This window comes from Myotis nattereri, assembly GCF_964212035.1.
Source record: "Myotis nattereri genome assembly, chromosome: 13".
NCBI lineage: Eukaryota > Metazoa > Chordata > Mammalia > Chiroptera > Vespertilionidae > Myotis > Myotis nattereri.
Window position 1 is genome coordinate 54386163 of NC_138088.1, and position 25737 is coordinate 54411899.

Consider the following 25737-nt stretch of genomic DNA (forward strand, 5'->3'; position numbering starts at 1 on the left):
CGGTGCTGGGGCCGGGGGCGCGGGGCGGGGCGCAGGGTGGCGAGGGTAGGGGCGTGGGGCGCGGGGTGGCGAGGGATGGGGGAGCCTCCAAAGCGCCGCGCACGGGGCTCCGGGCGGCCAGGGCGCAGGACGCACCGCGCGCGCCGTCCCGCGGCGCTCACCGGGCGCGCTGGGTAGAAGCCGGACCCTCGGGGCGGCGGAGAGCGGGCTAGCACCCCCGGGACCCAGGGGCGCCCGCGGGTGACATTAACCCGGAGCACAGGTGTGGCCGAGGGGTGCGCCGGGGACCCGCCCGCGCCGCCCTTTCCGCAGCCGGGGAAGTGTGAGCTTTGAGGGCGGGGGAACCCCCATCCGCCACGGCCCCTCACCTCTCCCCCTGCCCGCAGCCCAGCCCCTAGCCATGGCCCTGAGCGACTTGGCGCTGGTCCGCCGGCTGCTGGACGGCCGTCACTCCCGGAAGCTCATCCTGTTCATCGTGTTCCTCGCGCTGCTTCTGGACAACATGCTGCTCACCGTCGTGGGTACGTGCGCCGCTCCCCTCCTGCCTCCGCCCAACACCCCTTCCCTGGGCGCCCCACTCACCGAGCGTCGAGCTGGAGCTCTGCGCGGCCTGGGAAAGTTGGAGAACGCTCTCTGCAAAAACACAAACCCCAAGACGGCCACGCCGGGGCTGCTGCGAGCCGGCTTGTGGCTTCATCTTCCTGGTGGTCAGGTCAAAAATGTGACAGCCGATGCCGCCCAGAGCTGTGTTTCCTCCTGATAGCGTCAGCTCCCCCTGCCTGCCCACTGTCACCGCGGGGAGAAAGATTTCTTTGAAGGACTAGCAATTTTCAGAGCTCACAGGAAGGTTATAAGACGACTTATGCTCCCCGAAAAGGGGGGTTAAGAATGTGATGGAACATCTAGGAACGAAGTAAACACCCCTCCCTGGCAGAAGGGAAGTGGCAGTTCAGTCTCTTGTACCCTTGAATGATGGAACAGGATGGAACCAGTTCTAGACCATTTCAAGAGCAATTTGAAAAGTGTTCCTTTCAGTCTTTTTCCTAGAATGGGTTTTTAAAAAAACCAAATAACTTAAACCCAGCTCGCATAACTAGCCTCATTAACAGCAGAGTATTTGGCCTGCCTTTCCTTTACAATAGCCACATTTTTAATGGGTAAAAGGAAGTAGTTTTTTTATTTCAACTCCCAGGGTGCGAGTGGCATCTCCCCTCTCCATTTGCAGGTTTTCAGAGCAGCAAGTAGTCAGGCCGCTCAGATGATCAGGTGAGGTGGGAGGTGTGAGGTGGGTCGGAGTTCAGTAGCCAGTAGCCGGGGCCTCTTGTCTCCTTTGTGTTGAATGTTCTGTTGTCACACACGTGCCCAAAGCTGCTATTACAACAAAAAGCTTCCCTTTTCCTCTATTGAAAGTCTCAGAAATTTGTGTGTGTCCGGATGGGATGCACACTTGCCGGTTCCCACCCCAGAACTAGAGAGGAGAAGTGGGCCAGTTGCAGAATTTCCAAACGATGACTTCCTGCAGGTTTATTTTTTTTCTAAGACACACAATGCAATTTAGGTTTCTATTTCCTTGATTCATTCAATTAAAGGTCTTTCGAGCCTCTTTCTGAGAAGCCCTGGTTGTTGACCCTAGGTCAGCACAGACTCAACCTCAGCCCAGATTTTGCTTTCCCAAAGTATTCCTGGGGTGGAACCCTGTACCGAGAAACCCCAGGGCGGACACGGTTCTCTGGCACTAGACTCCTGGGGCGTCACTCTCTCTAGGGAGCTAAGCAATGTCAGTAGGGGAGGGGGCATTCCTGGGATATTCATACCACCTCTCTGCATCTCGTTGATATTTGACATGACCATCGCTCTTCTGGCATTTGTCCCAGGGAGGGTCTCAGTGCCGTCACCACCTTCCCGTTCTGTCTTGTCCCCAGTCCCCATCATCCCAAGTTACTTGTACAGCATCCAGCACGAGAAAAATGCAACTGAAGTCCCGACTGCCCGGCCAGCACCCACAGCCTCCCCCTCGGACGGCTTCCAGAGCATCTTTTCCTACTATGACAACTCCACTGTGGCCACTGGGAACACCACTGGAGACCTCCAGGGGCGGCCGCTGCCCAAGGCCCCCACGCAGCCCATGGTGACCAACTCGTCCGCGGGCCCTTCCGACTGCCCCAGCGAGAATAAGGACCTCCTGAATGAAAACGTGCAGGTTGGCCTGTTGTTTGCCTCCAAAGCCACGGTCCAGCTGCTCACCAACCCGTTCGTAGGACTGTTGACCAACAGGTAGGCGATAGTATTTTGGCCAGAGAATTTATTTTTATTTATATTGTTCCGAGCTCATTTCCCCCCCGGGATTCTGTTTCTCATTCATTTTTTAGCAGAATCTGGGAACCAGTAGAGGGTGAGCTTGGGGGGGAAAAATCCAATCCCTTCTCCTTTTTGATTCTGCTCATAGTTAATTACGATTTCCCATTCGTTCTGCCTTTCATGGCTGCCTCCGTTGCTTAAAAAGTAAGAAAGTATTAAAACAGAATAGAGGCCCCTCCCACCGTGGGAGGACTTGGATTCTTGTCTAAATGCCGATGTCATCATCGGGTTCTCCGCCATGCAGTTTTCTCTTCTCTTCCACCCCTGGGCCTGTCGCCCCACGTAGAAAGCCAGGCGTCCTTTAGAGCTGGCGAGGTGAAGCCTCCGGAGCTGGCCAGGTGGGGGACGTGGGGGAAGATGGGTCATTCTGCTGCTGAGACGGAAGTCCGGAGGTGGAGGTCGTGGGCAGTGTGACAGGTTCATCCCCTGCCTGTTCCTGAGCTACGCCCACGTGCACACAGGGAAGGCAACAGAGGCTGTTTTCTGCATCATTCAAACTAGCAAATAATGCCCCAAATCAACCCCAAACTGGGCTTGTGTAAACCTAGATCAGCGGTTCTCAACCTGTGGGTCGCGACCCCTTTGGCGGTCGAATGACCCTTTCTCAGGGGTCGCCTAAGACCATCCTGCATATCAGATATTTACATGACGGTTCATCACAGCAGCAACATTACAGTTATGAAGTAGCAACGAAAATAATTTCATGGTTGGGTCACCACATGAGGAACGGTATTTAACGGGCCAGAAGGTTGAGAACCACTGACCTGTGTTCTGGACTTTTCTGGGCCCCATTCCTTTGAATCCTTGTTCCCATTTCCATTGTTGGTGACGCCCAGCAAGTCCCTGTTCAGCAGGGGATGCAGCTCTGGCTGGCCCCTGGAGGCTCGGGGCTTGCCGTCGAGGGGAGGGGCGTCCGCTGCAAGGAGGGGGAGCTGATTCAGTGTCAGTGGTGGTGGCAGGCTGCCATGTAAACAGTGCAGCCCCGAAGGCAGAAATGCAAGACATGGCCGAGGAGGAAGTGCCCAGAGTCCTATATGTGAAGTAGGTCTAGAAGCTGAACAGAGCCCAAGACTGGAGATGGGGGAGGCAGGGGGCTGTGAACTAGGAAGGGCTGAGCAGGGGGTTGGGGTGGGCCAGTCTATAGAAGGCCCCAAGTGCTAGGTGGAGAAAGGGGTTTTTATTGGAAGCCATCAGAGGCTCCAAAGCCAAGTTGAAGAGTCAGGGAAGCTGGCTTTGAGCAGGTGCACCCAGCACCCAGTGTAGGCTGGGAATGGAGGTGCTGACACCTGCCCAGGCTCTGGCCTAGGGATGGGGGCAGCCCAGCAGGGCCCTTGTTTAAATATTATTAAGCATTTCAAGAGGGCAGCAGTAGGCATGAAATGAGCCCGGGGCCCTTCTCAGGGGGGGCTCTGCATGACGGGGCTGGGGTCCACGAGAGGGGAGAGCGGGTATGGAGATCTGCCTCCCCCAGCACCAGCTGCCCTCGGACACGGAGGGTGCAGCCACTGTGCCCATGGCGAGTTGGACGGAAGCACATTGTAAACGTTGGCCATTTGGTTTTCTGGATTGAGGAGTGCCATTGGGTCGATTGGAGCAATCCTAAGCCAGGCCCAGCCAGCCAGTCTGTGTGAGGCAATGGTATGGAGCCGCCACGTAAAATACGCCAAGCCAATGAACTCCGCGATGTCGGCCTGCCACTGGCTGGGCCACGGGAGGGCTCCTGCTCCTTAGGAGGACACCGGACAGGCCTCAGAAGTGCGGGGTTTTCTTTCTGTTTCCAAGACTGAGAGCCCTTCTTACATTGCATCTGGTGGCTCTTGCTGGGTGGCTCAGTTGGTTGGAGCGTCATCCCGGGCACCAGAGGATTCGGGGTTCCATTTCTGGTCAGGGTACGTGCCCGTAGTTGCAGGTTTAATTCCCGGTCGGAGCATGTGCAGTAGACAGTCCATGTTTCTCTCCCTTCCTCTCTCTAGAATCAATAGAAATATAACCTCGGGTGAGGATTAAAAAAAAATGCACCTGCTATAATTACAGAAAAGGGCTCAGGGTTTTGTATTCTGAGACGGCAAAGAGCTGAAGTGCTCTGTGGGAAAATTGAGGACATTACTATAATGACGCCCTGTTATTACTGTGGGTGCGATTGTCACATACAGGGTCTTATTTCAACCCCGGGCTGAAGGGATGCGAGCATTCCAGGTTTCCAGATGCAAGTGGCAAATGAAGAGCGTTGGAAAAGCCCCTTCTTGTTTCGAATCCTTTGTTTATTCCATGAGGAAGAGGCCTGTTTACCAGCAGGGAGGCCTTGCCTCCATCATCACTATCCAAAGGCTTTGACTTGCAGCCCCCAACGCTGGGGGGGGGGGGGGGAGGGGAGAAGTCTTCAAGAGAAACCTATTTTTGTTTTGTGACCTGTGAAATGTAGTCTATTCTTAAGGTGAATAATCCACTTTGGAATTTATCTAGAGCAAAAATTTTAAACCGTTACTGGTTCCCCCAGCTACCAAGCAAATGTCAAAATAACCTTCATCTTTCAGCACATCCTTGTAATGTGGGAAATACAAGTGCCCTTGAACATTGATGCCGGCAGAATAATTGAGGGAAGTCTGACCCTCCAAAAATGATCATGATTTGTGATTTTTTCCCCCCCAATATTTTCCAAGCTCCACAGACCCGAGTCTGGAGACTTGCAGCATTTCTGGGCACGCCACGGTTCTGCCCAGAGAAGCGATGAACACGTCCCATTTTCCTTTACAGAAGCTTCTCTTGTGAGCCATTGCACATCGTCCTTGGTGTAATTGGTGCCAATCACATCCTCAATTACCAACCAGATGTGTGATTCGTTTCCAGTATTGTAAACAAGCGTGCTTAAAACTGCGTTTCACCGTCGGTGACTATGTTTATGATTGAAGGGGTGTTAAAAACACAGAGCATCAGAGCTGGGAGGGAGTTTAGCCGAGGCTTTGGGCCAGTGCTGGGACTTTACCGGCAAAGAGCTGGCCGTTCGGGGGGAGGAAGTGTTTGCCCAGGACTGGACCAGGGCCCAGCCTCGCTGTGTGGGTGTCTCCCTCCTGTTCCTTCCACCTGCTTACTGTTACACAGTGTGGAAGGTCAGCTGCTAACAGTCAGTAATGCAGGTCCAACTAACTCTCTCTCGCGTCCACTTAGGCCAGTGATGGCGAACCTTTTGAGCTCGGCGTGTCAGCATTTTGAAAAACCCTAACTTAACTCTGGTGCCGTGTCACATAGAGAAATTTTTTGATCTTTGCAACCATAGTAACACAAAGATTTATGTTTTTGATATTTATTTTATATATTTAAATGCCATTTAACAAAGAAAAATCAACCAAAAAAATGAGTTCGCGTGTCACCTCTGACATGCGTGTCATAGGTTCGCCATCACTGACTTAGGCTCTCTCTGGTGGTACCAGGCTGGACTAGTAAAGGCCCAAACAGTGAGTTGTTGGTGGTTCTTTGTAACCCAAGGGCAGGGAGTCCGGCGGGGAAATCAGCCTGGTTTTCTAGACACTGACCTATCTTCCGTCACCTCCTTGGCCCTAAAAAAAAAAAAAAAAAAATCTCTATTTCCAGCCACTGATGTGAGCTGGCCTGGCTTCCTAGCACCTCTGCAGTGCTTCTCACGGGGGAAAAAGAGGCTGCCCGAACCCCCAAAGATATAGGGGGAGCTACCCAGAGACAGGCCGCTTGGAGCCACTCCTTCCCAAAGCCTCTTGATATAAGCAGGACCCACTGTGAAATGAGGCATCACACATGTCACAGCCGACCTCCCCCACGCCCCCGCCCCAATGACATCCAGGACCTCATCTCCGTGGCCGTCATGCTGCCGTGTGAGTGGCTTTTGTGGGTAGATGATGCAAGAGGCAGGCTGCCTGCCTGTGCTTTTAGATATCTGATCAGATCGCACGCCAGACCGTGCAAGTAAAACAGGACCATGCCTGGAAGCATTGTGTGCCCTGTGGGTTCACTGGGAGCAGTTTCTCCAGGACTTACCCTTCTGATGCCATGTTTGTACTGAAACATGTGACCAGGTCGGGAGCAGAGGATCTCGAGCGTGGCAAGTGTAGCGATCACATCCAGTAACGCGGCCTGAAGCCTGCAGGCACCTCGAGTCCCATCTTTGAGGCGCGTGTGACTTATTTTGTAATTCCAAGTTGTTTATTTCAGGATCGCCTTGTGTGTAAAAGGCGGGGAAAGGACTCATACTTAGCAACTCCTGTTAGCGTGCAGCCCGACGAGTGGGTTTCAGACACGCACACACACACACAAGAGCAATGCCCCGGGCAGGTGCCCGATGTGAAAACACCTGTACGTGTCTCTGTCCACACATCAGACTCGGAACGTGGCCGCGGGGCCCTCGCTCGCTTGGCATAAGGATTGCCTAGTAGTTTCCTCTTTGGAACTGAAAGTTATTCCCAAAACGAACGGGGTGGCGAGGGAAAGGGTTAACTTCGGGCGGGCAGCTCCGGGGCCTCCCTCCTTAGCTTGTCATTGTCTCCCTGGTCTGCTTTTTATCAAGCCGGTGACAGTGGCTTAATTTATTTCCATAGTTACCTAGTATGGTTGAAAGCCAGTTATTTCCCCTGCAAATCGTAGCTAGCATCTGACGGACAGGGAGGAAGCCGCAGGGCACAGAATCGAGAAGCAATCTGCTGTGGTTCACCCCCACCCCCCACCCCCCACCCCCCACCCCCCAGCCGGTCGGTCTGAAGTGGGCTTTGTAGGAATAAGCGGTGACCTTTTCAGCTGCTCAGGGATGGGGAAACAGCCGCCCGGACAGGGAGCGCCTGCCCCCGACGCTGTTGGATGGGGTGGCGTGACCGGCCTTCCCGTCTGGAATCGGAAGCAGCTGGCCGTGGAACTGGCCATTTGTCAGGGACAGGGGGGCACCTCGGAGAGTAAGAGACCCATGGCTCCCGGGACCCCCTGTGCCCATCCGGGAGCTGAGAAAGACAGACCCCCGGGCTGAACCTGAGAATCTGGTTTCATTTACAGAACGATTGACAGTAAGCTTCCCAGAGGGGCCTGTCGATTTAAATTACTCTGTTTACGGATGTGCACTCCCCGAACCCCCTTTCAGGAGGGTGTTGGGACCATTGCAAAAGGAGACGTCACCTCTTGTCTCCCCTGGGGACAGTTTGTCTCCTATGCGTCCTTGCTTTTGTCTCTTTCCACGCGGGTGTGGGGGGACCGAGGTCTCCCAAGCCTGAGATGGGAACTTGCGTGGTCTCCATGGCAAAGGTAAACTAGTTCGTAGCTTGTCAGTGATGCAGTGGGGGGTACGGGGTTCTCCACCAGCCCTGTCGGGTGTGGTTAACGTCTGCACCGCTGAGTGCTCTGCCCTTTTTTCTAGGGACTCAGTCTGTGACTTTCAGTCCTATTCCGGTTGGATTAACTGCTCCTGGTGCTCCGTGGAGGATGGCCCGGGGCTGGGATGACTCAGCAGGGGTGATAATGGGAGATTTGGTTAAAGGTTTGCCGCATCAGGTCTGGCTTTGCTGGGCAAGACTCTAATTGAGAAAGCGTTGCATCGAGACAGGAGGCGACTCAGATGCTGATGACTAAGGGCAGCCGAGGCTCTGTGGGGAAGGAGAAGGACCATGGGCGATCTGCCCATCACTCGGACCTGTGGCTGCCCTCCTTCTGGGGTGGGTGCTGAGGGGGCTAGAGGGTTGAGGGTGGATCCAGGAGTGTGTCTTGGCGCTGGGCTGCAGGGCAAGGCTGCCTGGCACTTTCCACGGGGCAGCCCCGTCAGCAGCTTGGCCAACGTTGAAAGTGTAGGGCACGCGTGCCCGGTAATGAGACCGAGGTAGCGTGAGCCCACTGGTGTCCGAAGCACTTGGCTTGCGCTGCGACGGTGGGTGAGCCACCCCTTCTCTGAACCTCGCTTTCTCACCCAAGACGAGGGTTTGGACTGGCCGGCCATTTGGTTATCCCTACCTGCTTCATTAAGTCCCAGAGGGATTTTAAAAGCAGTAACTGGTTTTTTTTTTTTTAAAGAAAAACAGCACCTGTGGTGCAGAGCCGCCTGGTTTTAGGTGAAACTGTGGCCCTTCTGTGCCACTCACCACCCGTGAACTTGTGCTCCTGTGACCAGGGTCCCCGCCACAGCGCACACTAGCAGGACCGGGCCCACCTTAGATGCTGGAGCTGTGCTGGAGCCCTGAATTGGGGGCAGGTTACTTCAGTTCGCTGAGCCTCAGGGTGGCCATCTGGAAAATGGGGAGAGAGCCAGCGACCTCACGGGACTGCGAAGACCATCAGGGGGCACTGCCCGCTCTTGCCCCACGGGCGGTCTCAGGGCCTGCCGGGGGCTCCTGGTGACCAGGAGCCGCCCCAGCTGCGTCCTGCCAGGCGAGCTGGGCCAGTGGCCGGGCTGCAGCCTGGGCGTAAGAATCACTGGAAACGGTGGAAACGGTGTTCATTCCGGGGCAGCTGCGAGGATTGTCGTACGTCTGTTCTTCCTCCAGAAGCACAGTAGATGCTGAGAAATATGAACGGCCTGGAGCACCACTCTCCGAGCCTCCGGCAGGTTTCCTCATTCAGGATCCTGAGCACAGAGCGGTCAGCTCCGGGCTGATGGAGACAAGAGAGGCCGCCACGTGATGGCCGTCTGAACGGCGGTTCAGAGCCCGGTGTCTCCCCTGGCTCACCGGGCTGGCCTTGAGCCCCGCTTTGTGAATTCCAAGCCCGTCTCAGGTCACAGTGGGGAATCTGCGTGGGCCTGTGAGAGGGAATCTGTCATGATTTGAGGATGCTCTTTTGTTTCTGGATGCACACGAAGCAGTTAAAAAGGAGAGAGAGAGAGAGAGAGAGAGAGAGGGAGGGGGGCCAGGAGCACTGTTGGAGAGGTGGCGTTGGAAGCCTTTGGCTCCCTGAGGAGGTGGGAGAGTTTGCAGGGAAAGCCCTGGGCTGGACGAAGTGGCCTGGAGTGAAATTAGCCAGAGGACGTTTAACCAGTCACTCATTTGTGCCCGAGTTTCCTCACCTGTGGAATGGGCAGGTGGTCGCTGTCCTTGCCCCGTCGTTGAGCTGTGGGTGTAAGTGCTTGAGAACTGAGTGAGTGATAACAGTGACTTTTATTCAAGTCCAGAGTAGAAGAGCCCTTCTGGGCTGAGTGACTGGGACTCAGGACTTTCTGGCCTAGGATCCAGGGCTGGTGGGGGCGGGGGGTGGGGGAGGGGAGTTGAGGCCTGGAGGTGCTCAGGGCTGCTCTGGGCTGACGCAAACTCCGGAGAGCAAAGGCACAGCCAGCGTCGCACCCCTTTTCAGGGCAGGGGGACCAGGAAGCTGCCTTCACCCTCATGCCCCATGCAAATGGCAGGAACCAAGGTGTCTGCTTAATCAGAAACAGAGAGAGGAAGGGGATGAGGGAGGCGCCCTGGTAGCAGCGTACACCCACATCTCATCAGATACCCGGTTCTGGGAGGCGGGTGATGGTGAGCTGCCTGGGAGGCTGGGGCGAGACTTGCTGGGCTGAGGGCAGGGCCAGGCGTCCAGCCGGGGGGCGAGATACAGAAAGGCCAAGGTCTTTGGCAGAGCCCTGGAGGGGCCATATGCCTACGGAGCAGTTAGGATGTAGGGTTTGTGCACAGAAAACGAGGCCTGTCTTTCTAGGCTGGCCTCCCTGGGCTCAGTGTGAAGGCGGATTTGAACATCTTGCCTCCCAATGCCTCTTAGATGCAGTGCAGCCGTCTCGCTGGCCGATCGAATCCTGGAATCATTTGATTGTCATTGTGCCTTTGGTGAAGCTCTATCAAAGACTGCAGCGAAAGAAATAATACTTTAAAAATGGCGGGACCAGGGGCCGTCTATTTGGGCTGTTCCCTGGGCTACTTGCCAATATTGTGTTAACATTTATTCCAGAGAAATGTCTGTTCGGACTGGGAGTCCATCAATGTATTCACACTCCGAGACAGTCAAACACAGAAAGGTCACGCAGGAAGCGCCAACTGTATGAATTTTTAGGAAAGTTGACCCAGCACTTATCCGCCGGATCCCAGAGGGTCGGCCGGAGAGACGCGGCGCGAAGCCTTAGGAAAACACAAAGCAGCCGCCAGATGCCCCTCGCGGTTTTGTTTTGCAGAGTCGGCTACCCCGTTCCAATGTTTGTGGGATTCTGCATCATGTTTATCTCCACGATCAGTGAGTGCCTCGTGTTTGCCTTTGGAGCGTGGGTCACGGGAAGGGTTCTGGTGGCCGTGAGCCCGCAGTTGAGAACACAGATCCCGGGCCGGGGCGGGGAGGTTGGTAAAAAACGGCAGAAAGAAATCCGTAGAGGGGGGTCTTCGTGGGCAGAAACAGTGTGGTTACTATGGAAACAAACCGTTGGGCAGCCAGCCTGCCCTGACCCTCCGGGTCCTCCTCCCGGCAGTGTTCGCCTTCTCCAGGAGCTACGCCCTCCTGCTGATCGCCAGGTCGCTGCAGGGCATTGGCTCCTCCTGCTCCTCGGTGGCTGGTAGGTGTGGGCGAGCCCGAGTAAGTCCGTGCCCGGGGGTCTGCAGTCTGTCCCAGGGGCCACCAGCATTGCCCCATCGCCAGCCCCTCACCTCGCGAGCTGCATAATTCAGGGAATCGAGGTTTCGGGGGTGGTGACTGGCGTGGGCTTGTGGAGAGGGTCCCCACCTCCTCGTTAGACCCTTCTTGGTCTTACGTTTTCATGAGCCTGATGGGCTTGGGCTGCTCCCAGGTCTGGGTTGGGGAGGGAAGGCGAGTCACGGATAATTCATTGAGCCGTTTCTTTTCCTGTGTAGGGATGGGCATGCTTGCCAGCGTGTACACAGATGACGAGGAGAGAGGCAACGCCATGGGGATTGCCCTGGGCGGCCTGGCCCTGGGGGTCTTAGGTAGGTAATGTCCACGTGGAGGCGCACTGGCAGCCTGTCTGTGCTGGACAGCGACAGTCCTTCCTCCCTGAGTCCCTAACTGTCCCTTTTCGTTCCCTGCTTTCGGGGAGCCTTCCTGAGAGGGGAGGCCCTGGGCTCCCCCTGCCTCTACCCCCAGACTTGCTGGGGAACTTTGGGAAACCAGCCCCAGGCCTCCCGGGCCCCGATGTACAGGAGGCTTGACCAGGACAGTCTGCCAGGATCCTTCCTCTCTGCTCAGACGGCCCTGGGTTAATGCTGAGAGGACCTCCCCAACTCCAAGTCTGCCCCCACCCCATTGGCCTCCCAGACCAGGGGCAGTATCTTCCCTGCCAGAGATGGGGTCCCCTCCCTTTCCTCTGTTACATTCCCCCCTTCTCCTGAGCCCGCAGTCCCTGTCCTGGTGCTTAAGGGATGAAGTCCTTGCCGACCGGGATCTTGTTCCCCTCTGACCGTCACTTTGGGGTGACCCGTCGGGTCTCTTGCCCGTGTCCCAGATGTGGAACCGCTGGGAGGAAGTAGCCAGGGCCCTTCACACCACCGGATGTAGGGTAGGGTGGCCACCGCCAAGAGCTTTTAGAACAAAACGGAGAGCGAAGCACAAGAAACCAACGGACGGTCCTTGTGGGGTCGGGCGGGGGCCTCGGCCCCGGGCCTGAGTGACTCGCTCGCTCTCCCCCTTGCAGTGGGCCCCCCCTTCGGGAGTGTGCTCTACGAGTTTGTGGGGAAGACGGCCCCATTCCTGGTGCTGGCTGCCCTGGTGCTCCTGGATGGAGGTGAGTCGCGCGCGGACCGTGGCCGTGGCCTGGGCACATGTGCTGACCGGGTCTCTGAGCCACGCCTCTTGTTTCTCCCGCAGCTATTCAGCTCTGCGTGCTCCAGCCGTCCCGGGTGCAGCCAGAGGTGAGCCTCGGGGGGCGGGGGGCGCTGCGCCTGCCTCGTCCCCTCTTCTAACCCCCACTTTCTCCCCAGAGCCAGAAGGGGACGCCGCTGACCACCCTGCTGAAGGACCCCTACATCCTCATCGCCGCAGGTGGGGCTCCCCCCGGCCCCCCGGTCCTTCTCAGCCCAGGGGTGGGGGCGGATGGCGAGGACCAGCGTTCACCAAGCGGCTGGAAACGGGCTGTGCAAAGGCATAAAAGACACAGGAGGGTCTACGTCACAGAAATGGTTTCCTTCCGTCATTCGTTTCTGACGCTGGGCCAGCTGCAGGTCCTGCTTTTCATTTGGGGCAAAGGTGTCTGCATCTTGGAGATCCCCCGCGCCCCCACCCCCCCGAGTTTGTTTTGGGTCACGCTTGCTCTGCATTGGTGGCAAAGGCCATTCCTGCTTGGCCTTGAACTTCCGGAAGGAGTCAGTGGTCTCACTGCAGGCGTCTTGGCTGGGGGTCTGACTCACCTTGACCTGTGTGACCGACACCAACAGCAGAGCCCCGAGGGCAGACCCAGCGGGCGTCCTGCCCAGCAGAGAGGCCTGGGTGGGAGACTCCCTGTGGCCAAAGGATCTCGGGCCTTTGGGCTCTTGGCCTCGGTGGGCTCAGAGGAGCGCTCTCAGGGAGGGTCCTGGCAGCATTCATCCAAGGGACTGTCCCCTCACACCATCCCAGGGACACAGGCCTGGGGCTGCCCGACGAGGGACCAGTCTCATGCTGCCTGGCCTGGATTTGGTCGTCAGCATGATGCTTGGGGTCAGACTGGCCGGGGGGCGGGGGCGCCCTGAGGTGTGGCTTCAGGGGGCAGGAAGGGGTTGGGGCAGCATCTAGGCCAGAGCCTTCCTGACATTTCCATGGGAAGTGCAAGGCAGGGCAGGATAAAAGCAGAGCCTTGGCTGGTCTAAATCATCCCGGCAGCCTTCAGGGCCCGGGGCTGTCCAGGTTGCCCTGAGTGGATTTAGGGGAGGAGGCTTATAGTTTGGGGTATCAGCTAGATGAGGGGTTCAGGGTGTGGGCTCTGGATAGCAGGGGAGATGCAAACAGTGCCAGCAGTCAGTGGCTCTATAATGAATGTAAGTGGAATAGACAAACACAGAATCTAAGAAAACAGAGCGGGGAGTCGGGGGAGGATCTAGTCATTTCAGCATCGTTTCTGTGTTCCGCCTGTAAATGTCACAAAGACAGAAGATCTTTCTTCCTTGTGTGAGCACCTTAATCACGATTGCACAATGTTCTTTCGGTCAAGATTTTAGCAAATTAGAGGTCCATTCCCCACCCCCACCCCCACCCCCTACCCCTGGCACAGCCCAGGGAGCTCTCAGAGACCAGTTCTGTGTGTCTTGGTCCAGATGGTTCTACGTTCCCAAAGGGTTCTGGTTAGCAGAGTGACAGTGGGGCATTTGCAAAGAGACCCTCGATGCGTAGTTGATTGAAAAGAAATCCCACAACAGCACCTCTGTGCGGAATGCCCTGGATGCGGGGGCGCCCCAGGGTTTCCTTAGAAAGCTCTGTGCTCATTGCACAGTGGAATGTGGGTGCAGGGGCCTCAGGCTGCCCGCGCCTGTGTGGTCTGTGTGCTGCCGTGTGACCTCACCCTCGTTACTCCATTAACGATTGGCGCTCCCTTTGTTAATAAGTCAGAAAAGTTAACCCAAATGATCTTGCAAGTTGCCTCCAGTTCAAAACTTCATGACTCTGGGAATCTAGTTGTAATAATAATAATAATAATAATAATTAATAATAATACCAACCCTCTTCACTATCCCCTTGACCCATCATTTCTTTTCCTTACAAAAGTCGGGAACGTTCTGGGTCTCCAGGCTGCTGGCGCTGGCTGTGGGCACGGGAGGTGTAGCTGTTTGGAGGTGGTGAAGGGACCCTCGGGCCTCAGACGCCCACTAACTCTCTTGCTCCCTTAAAGGGTCCATCTGCTTTGCAAACATGGCCATCGCCATGCTGGAGCCGGCCCTGCCCATCTGGATGATGGAGACCATGTGTTCCCACAAGTGGCAGCTGGGTAAGGCCTGGGACGGGCTCCTCTGAGTCTAGGACTTCGTCCCCAGGGCGGGTCCATCACGTCCCCCTGGGCCAGGATGGCCGAGTGGCTTTCTGTGTGGCGCTTCATGGGGTCAGTGCTCAGGGGAGCGGCTTTGCCAAAGATGAGGAGCCGCTCCTCATGCCTCATTGCCAGCTGTGTTCCAAGATTTCCTTCCTCTCTGGTCCCCATGGTAGTTGGGGCCCCAGGTGTTTCTGGAAGGTGGCTGAGTTTGGTGGCCGTGGCTGGGAGTGTCCTGCATGGGCTTGGCAGCCACTTGGGCTGAGAGGCTGTGCTGACGTTTTGATATCTTCCCTTAATTGACTCAGGACCCTAATCGAGTGCGGCAGGCCCTGCACAGGGCACTTAAGCTGCTCTGTCCTCTCCCTCCAGACACAGCCTGGGGCTGGCTTTATAGTCTTTACAGTCAGGGAGGGGCCCCGGGCCATCGGGCTGGATCGCAGGCCGCCTCGGTTCCTCAGGAGACCTGGTGGGGCTCAGCACCAAGCCAGACGTCCCCTCCCCACTAGTGAGGTCACCCCTTCCTCGCTCAGAGAGAGACTTGGCTGTTGAAGAGAATCACTTGGCTACACCTGCTCTGCGCCATCTGCAGTGTGCTCTCCGCAGCGTGGGGCCCGCCTCTGCCGGAGCCTCGCAGGCCCCTCTGCGCCTTGGCGGGCGGGGCAGCCTGGGTGACAAGAGCGAGGACCCAGTTCCCAGCCCTTCCCCGAGCCCCCCGGCCACTCAGCCCGCCCTGCTCAGGGTCCTGAGGGGGCTCACGGGAAGCCAGTCTGCCCCGAAGCCTCCCCGATCATTTCTGGAGAAAGATTGGAGATTTGAAACCAAAGCAACTTTCACTAGGTGTGCGCAAGGCTCAGAGTCAAAGCTGGTAGCCCCGATTTCAAGAAGAAACACTGGCGTTGTGAACGCTAAGCGTTGGAAAAGCCATCTTTCCGAAGGAGAGTTTCCTGTTGTCTTAATAGCGAAGAGGGACAAGAGAGCTGACGGGGACAGATCCCCCGGCAGCCGAGCCTGGGCCGCCTTGGGCCAGCCTCCTGTTCACTGCCGAGGGCACGGGCCAGGCCGCCACTGCCGCCAGCAGCTGGACATCAGCCTGGGCGCGCCCCGAGGTCACGAGGTCCCTCTCCTGGGAGAGCACGCAACCTTGGACATGACAATTTCGGTCACCTATGACTTGGCCCCCAAATCGACCACATAGACATTTATCTTTTTGGCATGGGAAGAAGTTCATAAAGCTACGTGAAAAAAAGGGCGTAGAACAGTAGGTATAATCCCATTTGGGGGAGAAAAACCAAACAAAATCCCGTGTGCACACATTTATGATGAACACGTAAACTTGGCATGTTTATGGTTCAAGGGCCCTGACCAGGGATCGAACCCGCCACCTTGGCATATCGAGATGATGCTCTAACCAGCTGAGCTACCCAGCCAGGGCACGTACACATAAGCTTACAAGGGAAAATAACGGGGTGGGGCTATCCCAGGGATGGGTTTTGGGGTGATTTTAACCTTTTCGGGGTCCTTATCCTAATGTTTCCTGATTGCCTCCATGCCTATTGTCTGTCTTCTGTCCTGCAAAACGGGGAAGGGGTGTGGGGTGGCAGGTGCCCTGGCCTGACATTCCGGCGCCACGGGTGTCGGTCCACGTGCAGAGCTCCCCGCCAGGCCGAGATGGAGGCGCCGATAGAGAAATGAATTTCGTGTCTGCAGTGTCTCCGCAGCTTTGTGGACGGACGAGCTGCGTGGGGTCCGGGCTGGCCCCGCAGCCGCCGGATATTAGCTGCCCCGGTGCCGGCCGCAGGGCTGCGTTTCACCGGCTCTAATCGCCCCCGCGGCGGCGGCGGCGATGATTAGTTTCCTAACATTCGACCGCTATCAGTGCTGATAAGGTGTCCTTTTCATAATTCACAGGCGTTGCTTTCTTGCCGGCTAGTATCTCTTATCTCATTGGAACCAATATTTTTGGGATACTCGCACACAAGATAGGGAGGTAAGATGAAATGAAAACAACACTCCCTGTCTTCTAATAACGCTGTTCTTTAAAAAAAACTCTGTTTCTGTCTTGGCAGTGACAAGCAATTGTTGTGATTTCCATGGAAAATTTGGACTGGGGGACAGAAAGGAACATCTCCTGATGGTGGGTCGTTGTTGTTTTCCATAGGTGGCTTTGCGCCCTGCTGGGAATGGTAATTGTGGGGATCAGCGTCTTATGGGTGAGTAAAAGACAGCATCGGACAAGTGGAGATGGTCAGTAAAGAGGACTTTTGCTTTGGGCAAGAATCACCAAGAAATATTGTTTAGCAGTTTGAAGCTTGTTGATAAATGCCTTTTCTTACATCTTTCATTTTCTTCTAATTTTTTATTATCATCTTAGAAATTTTGGACAAGACTCTCCAAGGGATATATTTTCACTTAATGCCAGTTGGAAGTTATTATATCGATATATGTCACCCACCCCCCACCCCCATCACCTTAAACATTACAATGTCTTCAGCACTTTGGGGTGACTACCCTGGAACACCAGCAAATGCTTTTTTTCTAGAATAAAACATCATCTTCCTGTGGCCAGTATCCTACCCCAAATGGGTTTTTGGGTCCTTGTCAGAAAGGGAGTGTGGACCAGGCCGATCGTTCGCATTGTGAGCTGACTAGTGTTCATGGTGCTCACAAAACCCGGTTCAGCTCCAGCTGGGAAGACTGGAGGGTCTGGTTCTGCCCAACACCCTGCCCCCCCCCTCCCCCCGGCCCCCCGTTTCCTTCGAAGGGAACACACATACCCGGCTGGAGACAACATATTTGGAAGACTTTCCAAGATGACTTCGAGTTGCATGTCACGTGATTTCAGTGTAACATTTACTTCCTCTTACAGATCCCTTTTGCAAAAAGCATTTATGGGCTCATAGCTCCCAACTTCGGAGTTGGTTTCGCAATTGGTAAGTCACACGAGCCTGGTGCCTCGACTTACAACGGTTGTTTTTCCTCATTGCTGGGAAAGGTTTCCTCTCATTTGGGCTGACCCTAAACTTCCTAGAAGCTGGAGAGGAGGCTGCGGGCAGCCAAGCCCCAGTGCAGCCTGTAGGTCGCCCACAGGAAAACGCCTGCTTCCCCCCACGCCCTAGCCTTTTGTTTCCTGAAAGCCAGTATCTTTAAGAAGCCTGGTGTTTGCAGAAGCCGACGCGCCACTGGCGCACCTGGGCAAACCAGAGCGTCCCCCACGCAGGGCCCAGATCTGAGGACAGACCTTCTCAGGTGAGGCTGGGGGACCAGGCTTCACAGGTATTTTTTGAGGTTTGGTACAGAAAAGGTGGACAGGTGTGGTGGTGACCACCTGTGCCGCAGGAATTTTCACGGGCAAACGAGACGAGTCTTTCTAACATGAACAATAAATTATACCTTAGGAAAATCCTGTTAATATTTTGGGTAAATAGTCCACGTTTGTTTCTCCTTTAGAACCTGTAGCTCCCTCATGATGCAAGTACATGCTGAGTCGGTCGCAGGGAAAGGCAGGCATTTACTCTTTGGTAGAAAGAGAGCGGAGCCTTGGCCGACCCCTCGGACCAGGCGAGGTCCCCTGAGCGTATAGGTGTCCTCTCACGCACCTTCGTAGCATCGGTCCCCATTGGAATTCACTTTCACCTCTTTGTTTAACATCCAGCTCTTTTGTTCTCCCCTGCGCCCCCACACTTTGCACATACTCGGTGATCCAGCAAGTACCATTGAATGAAGGAAATTTCCCTCATCTTCCTGCCCCTGGTCCTTGGGCAGGTGAGGGAATGAGTGGTCTGCTGGGGGAATTCACAGATGCTGTTTCCCTAGCCCAGTGATGGCGAACCTCTGACACGCGTGTCAGAGTTGACACGCGAACTCATTTTTTGAGTTGAGTTTTCTTTGTTAAATGGCATTTAAGTATGTAAAATAAATATCAAAAATATAAATCTTTGTTTTGCTATGGTTGCAAAGATCAAAAAATTTCTATATGTGACACGGCACCAGAGTTAAGTTAGGGTTTTTCAAAATGCTGACACGCCGAGCTCAAAAGGTTCGCCATCACTGCCCTAGTCAGTCATTGCCATCCCCACGGGAGCGGTGGGCCACCGATGTTCAGAGAGAAGGCATTACCGCACTCACCCCGCCAGGGATTTGAACCCAGAACACGTGCTCTTTTTTCTTTTTAATATATTTTCATTTATTTCAGAGAGGAAGGGAGAGGGAGAGAGAGATAGAAACATCAACGATGAGAGAACCATTGATCGGCTGCCTCCTGCACGCCCCCCACTGGGGATCAAGCCTGCAACCCGGGCGTGTGCCCAGACTGGGAATGGAACCACGCCTCCCGATTCATAGACTGAAGATCTACCCCTGAGGCACGCCGATGGGCTGTGCTCTTTCTTTATGCTTCCTGTCCCCGACTACGCAGGAGACCAGAAACTATGCTACTGGTCTTGGTGGTGGCAGTGTTTTTTTTGTTGTCCCCGCACCCCCACACCCCAGGAATGAGCAAACTTCTTTTGATTTTAGTTCCGTGAGTAGGGCCAGATGGCCTCTCAGACTCCCTGCTCTGATTCCTTCTGACCCCCCTCACTGTGCGGGGCCAACGTGTGCACGGAGAGGAGCCTGGGAGAGGCATGTAGGCGTGTCTCCTCGTTGAGGGCAAGGGACGAGTGGACCAGAAACTAATGAACCAGGGAAACAGCAACAGGAAGCAGGCGGGGGTCCCCAGGGCCAGTGACCAGCAGCCCGGAATGCGGGAGAGTCACCAGAGGACTGAGTGCCCTCTGTCGGAGGACAGGCCGTCTGGACAGTGAGGACGAGGTGAGGCAAGGCCGGGGACAGGCACCTGGTGGCCTGGTCCCGGTCCCTGTCTCAGCTGCCTGCCGTCGGTCTCCAGCCGATGTGTTGTCGGGAGTCTGTCTCAACACGGGCAGGCGGGGAAGCCAGAGGGGAGGAGGCAGCAGAGATGTGAGGTTAGGACCGTCCTGACATCCGTCCCATCTTCAGTGTACAACCGTTTTCTATAGACTGTGCTCCCTGGCCCCACAGGCATGGTGGACTCATCGATGATGCCCATCATGGGCTACCTGGTGGACCTGCGGCACGTGTCCGTCTACGGGAGTGTGTACGCCATCGCAGACGTGGCCTTCTGTATGGGATACGCGTTAGGTAAGGTGTGGGCTGACACGACCACCTTTTATCTCGGCACGACAGCGCGCCTGCTGAGAACCACCTAAACCTTTGCGTCTTTCCGTGGGCACGGTGCCTGTGAGAGCTTGATCTAATTCTCCGTTTCCCGAAGGTCCTTCCGCTGGCGGGGCTATCGCGAAGGCAATTGGATTTCCGTGGCTCATGAGAATTATTGGAATAATTAATATTCTTTTTGCTCCTCTCTGCTTTTTTCTTCGAAGTCCACCTGCCAAGGAAGAAAAAATGGTGAGAAAATTTTAGGATGCGTTGAAGTGTTTCTTGATCATTGTAGCACGGTCTTTTGGATAGCGTTTCTTTTTCCTTTGGAGACGTTAGGTTTTATTTTTAATTTTTTAATATACTTTTTATTGTTGATAGTTTTATAGATGTTTTTCATTTTCTTCCCCTTTACCCCCTTCCACCCAGCCCCTGCCCAACCCCCTCCCCCCCCCCGGGTCTTCACCACCCTATTGCCCGAGTCTGTGGGCTATGCCTATAAGTATATAAGTTCTTTGATTTTTCTCTTCTTGTTCCCCCATCCGCACATTGAGGTATGTTTCTTAATTCTAAAGTATGTTCCTGCTCCTTTTGGGGAGAACTCTCCAAACATACATGGTAAGAGTTCCTTTTTAGGTGATACCACATCGGACAAGCTACTTCTGTTACTATATCAAGCATTATGTTTATACATTTGTAGAGTAAAATTATTTTTGCCCATAGATTAGCAGTCGGTAAGCTCTTTTGTCAATGAAATAAAAACATGGGATAATTCTCTGTTGCTTGAACATCTTGAAAATGTGGACATCAGCCTGGGCACGCCCTGCACTTACTCCTAAGATCAGCCGTTTCTGGGGCTGTTTTGCCTTTCTCCCAGCCCTTGCAGCTTTCAGTAATAGTGACTTGGTCCTCGCTGCCTAAGATTCCGGAGGTGGTTCTAGTGTAGGTAACAGGCCCTTAGGGAAAAATATTGTATATGCACCTTTGGGCACACAAAAAACCTTGAAATTCATAATTTCATAACCAGAATCATGGCCATAGGCAAGAGAGAATATAAAGTGTTCCTCTTCTGAATATGTCCAGACCTCTCAAGTCTAAGTGTGAATTTTGAAATGCATCAGCCATTTAAACCTTTCTGATAAGCATTCACAGCTGGAGGTGGTGGGTGTTGCTGCTTTGTGAAACATCTCATGGTGATGGGTACTCCTCCAGCTAAAAGCAGAGGGCCTTAGGTTAGGGATGAATGGGAGAAAGCAGGCAGGGAGGTGGCATTTGTGGTTCATGAATGGATGCGCGGTTCGCTTGCGATGTTCTGCTGGGAGTGCAGCCCGAGTTCTTCCTGCTGGTTGAGCTGAAATGGATGTGGATGCTTTGGCTTTTCATGAACTGCCCTTTTAAGATTTCCCCCAAACAGTGGATTTAAAGACAGACGCAGACCCTGAAGTTAGGTGCCATGTAGCCTGTATTAGCTTGGGGCATTTTTTTTTTGTTTTTTTTGCATTTATCAATCTGTTCAATATATTTGAAAACTATATCCAGCACTATTCCCTTTATTATGTAGAATTTAACTTGGTCATTTAAAAAATATTTTTGTTGACTTCAGAGAGGAAGGGAGAGGGAGAGAGAGAGAGAAACATCAATGATAAGAGAGAATCATTGATCGGCTGCCTCTTGCATGCCCCGCAATGGAGATTGAGCCCACAACCGACTGTGACCTCCTGGTTCATCGGTCGGTTCCCATCCGCGGAGCCACACTGGCCTGGCTCACCCCATCACTTTGAATTACTCATGACCCATTTGGCTCAAAGAGGCATGGACGGTGCTGTGGAAACACGCTGACGGAGGCCCCCCTCTCTCCCTGCCTCTTGCTCCGTCAGCTGCCTCTTCACAGCCCTTTACTGTGGGTTTCTCCGGGACGCCCGTTTTCCGGCCTGGTTGTGTAGATTCCCTTTCCATCTTTGTTTGATGGGCCCCAGCACAGTATCTTGCCCAAATCAGGCTCAGGAAATTCTCAGTGCAGCAAGAATTTGATTAAGGCTAATCACCAACAAATGCCTCTGTCGCCCCACAGACTGTATGAGACTCTTGGGAGAGAGGGAAGGGCTGGCACGGGGCCCTGGAGCAGGACTGTCACCTCATAGGGTTGTTGGGGGGAAAGAATCTCAACAGGGCTCAGCCCATGTCTGACACTCAGGAAGTGCTCAGTCATTCTTGCTCTTACCCAGACCTCTGACTTCGGCCCCTGTCCCATCCTCCCCCTCTTGCCTCTGTGAGAAGAGCTTCCTTTTGCTGTTCAGACCCCAGAACGCCAAAGGGGTTATCGTTGGTTGACAGCCTGATGGCTTATCTGGGGGCGGGAGGAAATGGTGAGGTCGGAAGACCAGCGGGGGTGCGGTGGGGGTGCTTGCCCAGCCAGCTGCCGCTCTGAGAGCCGCTGAATGAAGGCTGCCCTGAAGGCCGCTCCTCCTTCCACATTTCAGCCAAGACTTTAGTTCATTGAAAAAGAAAAATGCTGCAGGAAATGGAAGAGACAGTCCTGAAAGGCAAAGCAACAAGAATTAGAGGCTCCCAGAAGCCACTTTTGCTGTGAAATGTCAGAATCCTTCATCAGTGCCTTAGCAAGATGAATCATTAAAAACAGGAGAAAAAGTGTATCTCGCTGCCCATCATCGATGCCCTCATCAAAGGCATTGCATTGGATGCCACTTGACTGGCTGGCATGCTGGCAGCAGTGAGAGGCAGCCAGCAGTGCTGCCTGCTCACTGTGGAGACCCATAGCTCCTAGGACCCGGGGGACTGAGGCAGGTCAGGTGGGCCGTGGCGGAGAAGGGATTGATGACCGCCCCTTTGAGTGTCAGCAGTCAGGACCCACAGTTACCAAATGCTGGGGGACGTGAGAGCGGAATAAGAAATACAAACCGTAGCAAATAATTCGTTCATCAGGCCGCATTCTGCTGACGTGCGTGGACTTCGGCTATTCTGCAGTGAACCGTCTCGTGCTGTCCGCACGGGTCCCACGTCGTGCAGTGCTGAGCTGGTTTGTGAGCACTTGAGTTTCTCTTCCATTTGGTTTACTGGATTTCCGTGGCGTTTTTGTTGCTGCTGTGTGTTTGTTTTTAATGATCAGTGTTGAGTTGGCAATGCAGGTGAAGAGGAAAAAACTGTTAACTCAGTGCCTCAGCAAGATTAAGCAAGAGCACACGATCCTTTGAAGAAGACTGGATTCCAGTTGTAAGACAATCAGCATGCAGCCCGTAGCTCTCAGAACACCCAATCGGGAACAGCTGCGTTCTGTGTGGATTTTTCTTTCCGGTTGAAGAATTAGCTTCAAAGACGGGGCATGTTTCTTGCATCCCATGGTTGCCCTGACAGGAAAGCAGGTAGTGTGAGGATTGGAGCTTTCTTTGCCCAAGTGGCTCTGGGTTCTCCGCACATCGACTCACCAAGTCCTTCCTGCCGTCTCCTTGATGCCGCGGGGTGGGCAAGGATGGGGCCACCAGAAGCTAAAAAGGCCGGGTATGTTCTGTGTTATAATCTACTTAAAGACGTGTCCCTGCCCGGTTGGTGTGGCTCCGTGGTTGAGCATCGTCCCATGTACCAAGAGGTCGCTGGTTCCATTCCAGGCCAGGGCTCATGCCCAGGTTGCAGGCTTGATTCTCAGTAGGGGCCATGCAGAAGGCAGATCGATGTTTCCTCCCATCAGTGTTTCTCTCTTACCCTCAAACTTCCTCTTTCTAAAATCAATTTTTAAAAAATTAAAAAAAGAGAGATGGCTCCCTAGCCAGTTTGGCTTAGTGGATAGAGTGTTGGTCTGTGAACCACAGGGCCCTGGGCTCGATTCCGGTCAAGAGCACGTACCTCGGTTGCAGGCTCCTCCCGAGTCCGGGCCCTGGTCAGGGCTCCTGTGGGAGACAATCAACTGATGTGTTTCTCTCACATCGATGTTTCTCTCTGTCTTTCCTTCTCTTTTCCACTCTCCCTAAAAATCAATGGAAAAATATCCTCAGGTGAGGATTAAAAAAAGAAAAAAGAGGTGGTGGGCTTAAGATTTTGCGGGGGGCGGGGGGGGGGTTAAGCCTTCTGTGCAACATGGACCGTCCACGGGGGAGAATGGTCCTGGTGCACAGTGTCAATTACCTCAATTACTTATTTTTAGAAATTGAGGCCTGTATGAGATACATGATCAATTCACTTGGCAAGAAGCGGAATAAAACGTGGGGCTAAGTTTGCAGCCGACGGTTGGAGCTGGCAGCCTCACGTAGAGGGCCAAGGAAGTCCTTATCTCAGCAGGTCACACAGGCAGATCATTCTAGAATGCTTGGGAGAGAAGAAGTGGGGTTAGCAGAGAGCAAAGGCCGAGAAGCTTATCAAGCCTGAGGCATGCTGAGAGAGGCTGCAGTGTTTCCATCCGCATAAATGTGTCCATTGAGATTTTCAAACTGCCCCAGAAGGGATTAGGAGACTAGTTCATGCGGAAGAACCCTCCGGAAGACATACCCTGAGGAGAGAATTCCTTTAGTTGACCCCGCATCCCCTGCTGTCCTCGCGCTCCCGATGGATGGCACCGTGGAGCTGCGTGTGAGGCGGCTCAGGCTGGAGGCTGTCTGGACCCACATCGGCCCAGTTCCAGCTGTGCATCCCTGTCCGGCTGTGCCACCACGCAGGGCTGTCAGCCCACCACACGCGACACTTGTGAAGTTGAGGTATTTCACGGAACATGCTTCGCGAGGTCCTGGGTGATTTACACATCAGCTGTGTGATCAGACCGGGCTTGGTCTGTACCTGTTCAGGAGGAATGATGACTCAAGTGCCAGTCAATTGAGGATCAGAGGACCGTTTCTCATGGTCACAAGAGAAATGTGTTTGTAAAAAATTCATACAGTTGAGCAGGAGTTGGGCAGCCAGGACCTGGGGAGAGGTGGTCTGAAGTGGCGTTGATGGAAGATAAGGCCATGGGTTGTTTGTGCCTAGGGTGATCTAAGGGGCGGTAGCCATGGTCTTACAACACGGTAAGGGTGATCCGTGAAGACGTGGGAATCGGCACCCGATCCACAGACAGTGGAGACAGTCCAGTCCATCCACGGATGTTTCTAACACGAGAGCTGGCATCCTCAGGAGAGAGCACGTCCTTACTAAGTGTTGGTGCGTGAAGTCTGCAAACAGGTTGGATTGGGTGACCTCCGGGGCCACCCCTCCCCCAGTTCCAAGATTCTAAGTACATCTCTTCCTAAACCTCACCTGCATATGCCTTTCGTCAGAGCTCACAGGTTCCCCCGAATCCACTTCACGGCCCTGCAGGTAGAATGAAAACACTGCGGAGACCCCTTCTGGTATATCCTCTTCCCTGAATGTTCACGAGTGTAGGACTCCAGGCTTTCTGGGCCAGGCAGCTGCAGTTGCACCAAATGACTGGTGAATAGTGGGTGGATCCATCCATCCATCCATCCATCCATCCATCCATCCATTCATTCATCCATTTACACATCCACACACACACACTAGTAAACCTTAGAAACGGTTGGTTAAAACCATCTTATCTTTCTGAACAGGAAGCTAATATATCTGCCCTTTGCTCTCTTTTAGGCTATTCTCATGGATCACAACTACCCTGTTAAAACAAAAATGTACACTCAGAACAATGTCCAGTCGTATCCGCTGGGTGATGAAGAATCTGAAAGTGACTGAGACCCTCAGAAGTCATCAGAGCATTTCGTTGTGTGAAGCAGTATTCCCTGTGCAGTGACTCATTCAGAACCATCTTAGTCATCCCACACGTCCCTGGTGAAACAGTAGAACCAAAGGTTACCCTTTCTTTTCCGTGGGTATGGTCGATTGCCAGCAGCCTTATAAAGAAAAAGCAGCTTTTCTAGGGGTTTGTATAAAGTGTTGAAAACTTTATTTTATGTATTTGATTTTATTAAATATTATACAATATATTTTGACGAAATAGATATAGTGTAAATCTATAAATATTTAAATCCAAATCAGATATAACTTTTTAACTTACATTCACAAACACTTGGGCCAAAAAAAAGCACACCTTATATTTTTTCTGAATATTGGTAATGAGTGTTTAAAACTAAAGTACACATTATCTCCGAGACACTTCCGACAATAAGACACTAGAAGGAAGTCTGAACAATCAAGTAAGACAGCGTATGGTTACGTAGTGACGCCGAGTGTTGAGTTCTCCAGCTTGTAATTATCATCAATATATGTATGAGTTAAAAGCTAGTTATCTCGAACGCAGAGGACAAGAACTTGAGGCAGTTACCGTTTGGATTTATCTGTGAAACTTAGCTGGCACTAGTTATCTCTATGTAACCACCTACCCG

At 53.7% G+C, this 25737-nt stretch overlaps 1 protein-coding gene across 1 annotated transcript; it reads left to right on the forward strand.

Moving 5' to 3' along the window:
* Positions 1-400: 400 nt before the first annotated feature.
* Positions 401-25275, forward strand: SLC18A2 (solute carrier family 18 member A2; the record flags this gene model as incomplete). Its single annotated transcript, XM_081104801.1, has 15 exons — positions 401-521; positions 1923-2274; positions 10460-10518; positions 10748-10831; positions 11127-11219; positions 11924-12013; positions 12097-12140; positions 12210-12270; positions 14090-14185; positions 16136-16214; positions 16386-16437; positions 17094-17157; positions 19265-19384; positions 19518-19651; positions 24986-25275. The coding sequence occupies 15 exons, from the start codon at positions 401-403 to the stop codon at positions 25085-25087; spliced, it is 1551 nt and encodes a 516-aa protein (XP_080960927.1). The 3' UTR covers positions 25088-25275.
* Between the last annotated feature and the right edge of the window lie 462 nt (positions 25276-25737).